The 6,719-nt window shown below is 51.9% G+C and overlaps 1 protein-coding gene across 1 annotated transcript; it reads right to left on the bottom strand.

Annotated features, from left to right (window-relative positions):
- Positions 1-259: 259 nt before the first annotated feature.
- On the bottom strand, positions 260-1,204 carry LOC119444590 (insulinoma-associated protein 1). The gene is made up of 2 exons (XM_049664664.1): positions 916-1,204; positions 260-849 (listed from the first exon to the last, which is right to left on the bottom strand). Exons 1-2 carry the CDS (start codon positions 1,202-1,204, stop codon positions 260-262), a joined length of 879 nt encoding a protein of 292 aa, XP_049520621.1.
- Positions 1,205-6,719: the final 5,515 nt, after the last annotated feature.

The following is a 6,719-nucleotide window of genomic DNA, read 5'->3' as shown; positions in this document are numbered from 1 at the left end:
GTTTCGCTTGTAGGGTTCTTTGCCACTGACAGGCCATCTGCGCTAACGATATGATCAGCATCAAAATTGGCTGGAATTTTCTCATACTAAACAATTCTAACGCAAGAACCTTTTGTGAATACGTGTGCCCTGGCACGTACTACATCAAAAATGAAAAATGATATAAACTACGTGTGCTCGGAAGAAGTAGCGCAGCGAAAATGACTCAAACAAAATAGACGTCGTGACTCACTCACCGTGAGAAAGTCGCCCCACACTCTCACGTGGCCTCCGCCTGGGCGTGAACGTTGGCGTGCTTGCGGAGGTAGGCGAGCCTGCGGAACCTCTTGGGACAGACAGGGCACGCGTACGGCCCGGCCGCCTCTTCGTCGGACGTGGACGAGCCCTGCTGCTGCTTGCAGTCAGCCGAGGGCGACGCACTGCCACCCGACTCGTTCCTGGGCCGGTGCCATCGGCGGTGCGAAGCCAGGTTGGCCGGGCAGTTGAACAGCTTGGCGCAGTCGGGACACCGGTACTCGAGGTGCACGATGCGCGAGCACCGGTGCTGGGCGAGCCCGAACGCGTCGCCGAAGCGCTGGCGACACAGGCGGCACACGTAGGCGCCGATCTTGTTCTCGATCTTGGCCAGCTCGGCGCGCGCTTCCTCGCTCACCACGACGGGATTCAGCGCGGCCGGAATGTCGTAGTCGAGGTCCTCGTCCAGCTCCAGGTCGTCCTCGTCGCTGTAGGGCCGAATGAAGGTGCCCGACACCGGAGACAGGGTGTCGTCGTCGAAGAGTAGACGGCGCACGGCCGACTTGGCGGCGCCGTTGGGGCTCGCCGTCCCACCGCCGGTGCTCCCTCCGCCGGCTCGGTTGTTGTGCGGGGAAGGAGACGCATTGGAGGAGCTCTTGTGCGGAGCGCCTACGCTGGCGCTCTTCCGTGGAGGGCTTCCGTGTAAGAGGGGCGGCGGCCCCGCGGGAGAGAGTTTCTTTCTCTTGGCCGCTTCCTGGGAAGACGGCGGCGGAGACCCGTGGTCCGGCTGCAGAAGAGCGCTTGCGCGGAGCAGGAGCGACTCGCAGCTCTTGACGACGGCTGCCGGTGGGGAGGAGGCGAATCGGACGGCGTCCTCGTGGTCGTCCGCGGAAGAGGACGAGTCCGAGCGGTTGTCCTCGCCGTCCGAGTTGTGGCGAGTGTAGCGCTGTAGAAGGAAGCCCCTCGGCATGTTTCTTGTTCTTCGTTTCGCTTCGCAGTGTCGAAAGTGCGTCGTCGGTCGTCTGCTTTCCAGCTGCGCGAAATAGCACTCGAACTAGTTTTGTCTTCTACTAGAGTAGTTGTCGGTTCGACACCCCTAACGCCTGCCACGAGGTATCGCGCTCGATAAAGTATCAGCACTTCGACCTGTTCTCTGTCGCACGCACAGGAACTAACTCGACAGAAAACTGTCCTCGTGGCCAATGCTATTTCGTTTAGAACTGCGTCGTCTGTTGTTGTAGGCGTTCGCAGTCTCCCAGCGCCCGTCTTCCGTCTTCACGAATTCGTCTTCTTAGGGAGTTCGAAAATTTCGAGCACCTCGCGTCGAAACCGCTGTTCGTCGGTGTTTGAACCCTCGCGGTCGGCAGCACAGGCGCTGCAAGCGGCGGCCCGTTGCGGCTGACGCGCGTGAGTGAACGCGGCGAGCGGCCGGCGGCTCTTTTTCGAAAAAGGGCGGCGCGGCGCCGCCAAGCGCCCGCCAGGCGTCGTTGCCGTCGATAGCGTCGCGCCGTCCCGTCCTCCTCTCCTCAATCGTGAAAGAACGGTAAAGGAGGGGGACTAACGGTGCTGAAGGGGGAGGGGGGCAGGCGGTTTGAACCCCAGCATCTCCCCGCTCCGCTGCTGCCAGCTGTTCGCCACCCGCTGGGTCTCGACCGGCGAGTATGACCTGGCGGTGCCAGTTGGACAACGCGGGGCGAATATACGGGGGCGTCGGGCAGGAGATGGAGCATACCCGTGCCGCCGTTTGCGTTCCATAATTTCACGGCCTGTCAAACGTGCTCTGCCCCAACTGAAGGTATTCATTAATCTACTTATTGTTTGACCATGGGCACGCATGCGAACGCGGTTGTTGGCGCGTTAGTAGTTCGTGTTAACGTTTATAAGGGCGTGCATACATGATTCGTAAGCACGTAGGCGCATACATACATAAGTTCACTCGCAAGCCAAAGTTTAGAGATTCCTATTAGCACTGCTTCGCAACGTGTAAATGCTTGAACGCATTTCAATGGTCGAACATCCGTATGCACGTTGGTTGACTTCAGCACGTGTACCTAGGCTGCGAAGAAAAACGAATTATTTTTAGCGGTCTGCAAACTGGTCTACAAACTATTTTTCTAGAATGAGCGTACATATATGCATACGAACGTACAGTCGACAGCAAAAGTTAACGGACCACGTAAGCGCGTACCAAATGGTTCCTCCGCTACACTTCTGGTGCGTCAGCAGCCGTCAGGAATGTCACGGAGCAGCGCAAGGTTCGAAATGTGCCCATTTGTTCTTCGCTGACGTGCCAGTTCTCCATTATCTCCATGGCTTCAAAACGGCTTCTCCATTTTTTACTTTTCTTTCTCCACAAGTGCCACCAGCCACGCGCTCCGCGTATCGCTTTAGAATCGCTGACCACTGTACATACATACATACATACATACATACATACATACATACATACATACATACATACATACATACATACATACATACATACATACATACATACATACATACATACATACATACATACATACATACATACATACATACATACATACATACATACATACATACATACATACATACAGATCCGCTACGCGCCTACATAAATGCTATCAGCCTGGTTTATGCTGAAGCTTATACAACGCCCCTCACTGTAGAGAATCTGATCAGTTAGACTGTGAATGAAGAAGGTATAAAGAGAGATAAGCTCAGCTGTTCCGTATACTGTGGTAAATTAAACTAATACCACTGATTATTACAATTTCGTTATCGTAATTATTTTTATGCTTGCAACAACGCGTAAAATTGGCTAGCAATAGTGAGGATAAGACACGCATAGTGCTGGTTCAAGCATAAAGATCGAAGATTCACCGAGTACCTCAGATCAAAATGTTACAGAATGACGAGTTCCTCGAACCACTTCTCCCGCTGTCCTGGCCGTCATCTACCCAGAGAGCAGTGGTTTGCCTGGCGTAAATCTCGGCGCAACCGTACTCACAGACACCTCCTGGTGATTTTACATTACTAATTGCATCATTGTTGTTGTTGTTTTTTGTGTTTCAACACATATGTAGTTTTCAATGTATATGTAGCTTCATATTCGCTACGAAAGTCAACATCGATCTGTCTCGTTCGGTTCCTTTTGCTTAGGAGTTTAAAAGTTGGCTCTGTTTCACGACAGGCGAGTCTTACAGAAAAGACCACATCGACAGAGGCGCGCGACTCGGTGAGTGAGTGAGTGAGTGAGTGAGTGAGTGAGTGAGTGAGTGAGTGAGTGAGTGAGTGAGTGAGTGAGTGAGTGAGTGAGTGAGTGAGTGAGTGAGTGAGTGAGTGAGTGAGTGAGTGAGTGAGTGAGTGAGTGAGTGAGTGAGTGAGTGAGTGAGTGAGTGAGTGAGTGAGTGAGTGAGTGAGTGAGTGAGCGAGCGAGCGAGTATTCACAGCAAGAAGTTCTTTACTTGGTAATCTACACTTACAACACTATTGTCAAAGCGATGCCTTACCGTGGCACCTCATTCGATCTTTGCATACCCTTCTGCAGGTAGTAAATTTGTGATCACCTTCGGCTTCGCCTCGAGCGTCCAATGGTTTACTGACATAGAGACACATGGAAGCGACCATATTCGAATATACATCAAGATTAGTGGAGTTGGGCAATGCTCCTCTACAGTCTTGCGTACAGTTGAGTGGTCAAGGTTTAAGGAGCATATGGATGACGCATGTCGGGAAGGCCTTTCACACAATATAGAAGACGATATCGCGGACTCAATGAAGGCATTCATGTGCTCGCTCACAAGGTCAGCAAGGAGAACACACTTCGACACAGAACTGGAGAGGCTGCGTGCGGAACGCCGACAGGCGGAAAGAAGGTATCGGCGCACGAAATCTGTTCTAGACCTGAGGGCTTCACGACGCATACAAAAGAAAGTTCGGCGTCGTATGGATAAATTGGAAGACAAGCGATGGAAATCTTTCTGTCAGACGCTTGATCCCCGAAGATCGCTCTCACACATATGGAGAACGGTTAGGGGTCTTCGCTCATGCCCGCATCAAAGGAAGCCCTTTGCTGCTCTGGCCCTCTACAAACACCGCTCACAGTTTGAAGTGGCTGAAGAGTTCTGTGTGCGGGTTGCTGGATCCGTGATCATCCCCACTGACGCGGCACTGAATGGCGTCCCTGAGGCACGTGTACCAGAAATGAACGTGCCATTTTCACCTGAAGAGCTCTACGCTGCGTTAGCGACCTGCAGGCGTTCTTCGTCACCAGGACCAGATGGCATCACGTACGCTGCCCTATGCCACCTTGGACACGACGCACGTAGTGAGCTGCTCAACTACTACAATGAGTCTTGGCAAAACGGCGTTGTTCCTAAACAATGGAAATCGAGCCGCTTGATCCCCATTCTGAAACCTGGAAAGTCTCCGCTTGATTTATCATCATATCGTCCGATTGCGCTTTCGAGCTGCGTCGGCAAAGTGATGGAAAGAATGATTCTTGCTCGCTTGGAATGGTACCTCGAGCGATTCAACATCTATCCGGATGCCATGGCAGGCTTTCGTCGAGGTCGCTCGTCCATCGACAATGTTATTGACCTCGTTACCTGGGTCCAAGAACAGAAAATCCTCAAGCGCCTACCAGTAGCACTTTTTCTCGATGTCAAAGGAGCATACGACAACGTCGCCCATGAGGCCATACTGAACTCACTTGAGGCTGTGGGAGTTGGTGGCCGGATGTATCAATGCATTCGGGACTATTTGACCGAGAGGTGCTTTTTCTTACACACTTCGGAACATTACATCTGCCGTGGTGTGCCGCAGGGTGGAGTGCTGAGCCCTATATTGTTCAACCTCGTCTTGGTAGGACTTGTGGAGTATTTACCGCGGACAGTTCATGTCTCCATATACGCCGACGACATTTGCATCTGGGCCTCTGCAGTGACTCGGCCTCAGGTGCGGGCCAGGCTTCAGCGGGCTGCAACCATGACGGCGTCTTATCTACGAGAACAAGGCCTCAATGTGTCTACAGAAAAGTGCGCATTGGTTGGCTTTACGCGCAAACAAATGTCACTGTATCCCGTTTCAATCAACGGTCAAGCTGTGTCCTATGTTAAGACGCATCGCTTTCTGGGTGTCATCATCGACCGAAACCTCTCGTGGACCCCTCACTGCGTCTACCTAAAGAAGAAGTTATTTGCTATTGCTCAGGTATTTAAATTTCTCTGCGGGAAAAACTGGGGTGCACCAGTTCATTCTATGCTGCAGCTGTACAGGGTGCTGTTCCTGGGTCTCCTTCGTTACAGTCTGCCAGTTTTGTCAAATACCTGCAAGACAAACATTCGCGCTCTGGAGAGCATACAAGGTCAAGCCCTACGCACGTGTTTAGGGCTCCTCGGTGCACCTCAACAACAGCAACAATAGCCATCACGAGAGACCATACGATCCAGACACACGTAGCTGCCGACTTCCTCAGAGCGCACATTCGTCTTCTGTCAAGGATCCCCGACCATCACTTAGCTTCCCTGCCAGCGGAGAGACCTCAAGCGACCTTTTCAAAAGTGATTAGCGCCCATCAAGAGTGTATACCGTCATCTTTTACACCGGCGTAGAAGCCTTCATCTCCCCTATGGTACCTGAGACAGCCTCGAGTGAATTCCCGGAATCACCAAGAAGGCCAATTATCCATCGCTGGCTCTGAAGCAACTGACGCTCCTATTAATGCACCAGACATATCATGACCATATCATGACATATCATCACTACAATATATATATATATATATATATATATATATATATATATATACCGACGGTTCGACCTCATCTACCAGCTCAACTGCCGCATTCGTCGTTCCAGCCAAGCAAGTTGCAGCCAAATTCAAATTGTCACATATAACTACATCTACGTCGGCAGAACTTGCAGCCCTCCATGCAGCTGTGACCTATGTCAAATGGGTCAGATTCTGTGACTCTAAGGCAGCCCTTCACACTATCAAGTCAGCCTTACATCACAGAACTTACAAGCAGATAATATCCGACATCAGGGAAGTACATCACCATGCTCTGGAAACAGGGCACAGCATAGTCTTCCAGTGGATTCCTGCTCACTGTGGCATCATCGGCAACGACATTGCTGACAGGTCTGCCCGATCTGCCCACGAAGACACCCAGACGCGTACAATACCTTTGGCGAGGGCGGACACTGCCAGGGAACTTCGTCTGCTTGCACGCAAAGCGTCACAAGCTTTATGGAATTCAAGTGCCTTCAATTGCCGATTGTATAAGTTGGACCCCTTGCTACGTCTACAACTGCCATCTAGCCTTTCCCGCGGCGAAGCAACCTTGCTGTGCCGCTTGTGGCTGGGAGTGGCGTTCACGAACGCTTACTCACATCGTATGGGAATGGCCGAGAGCCCGATGTGCGACTACTGTATGTGCGAGGAAACCATCGAGCACCTATTGTGTACCTGTCCTCGCTACGACCTACAACGCCTCTCT

Source organism: Dermacentor silvarum, chromosome 3 (assembly GCF_013339745.2).
Source record: "Dermacentor silvarum isolate Dsil-2018 chromosome 3, BIME_Dsil_1.4, whole genome shotgun sequence".
NCBI lineage: Eukaryota > Metazoa > Arthropoda > Arachnida > Ixodida > Ixodidae > Dermacentor > Dermacentor silvarum.
The sequence above is the reverse complement of the archived record's forward strand: the minus strand, read 5'-3'. Positions and strand labels throughout refer to the sequence as shown.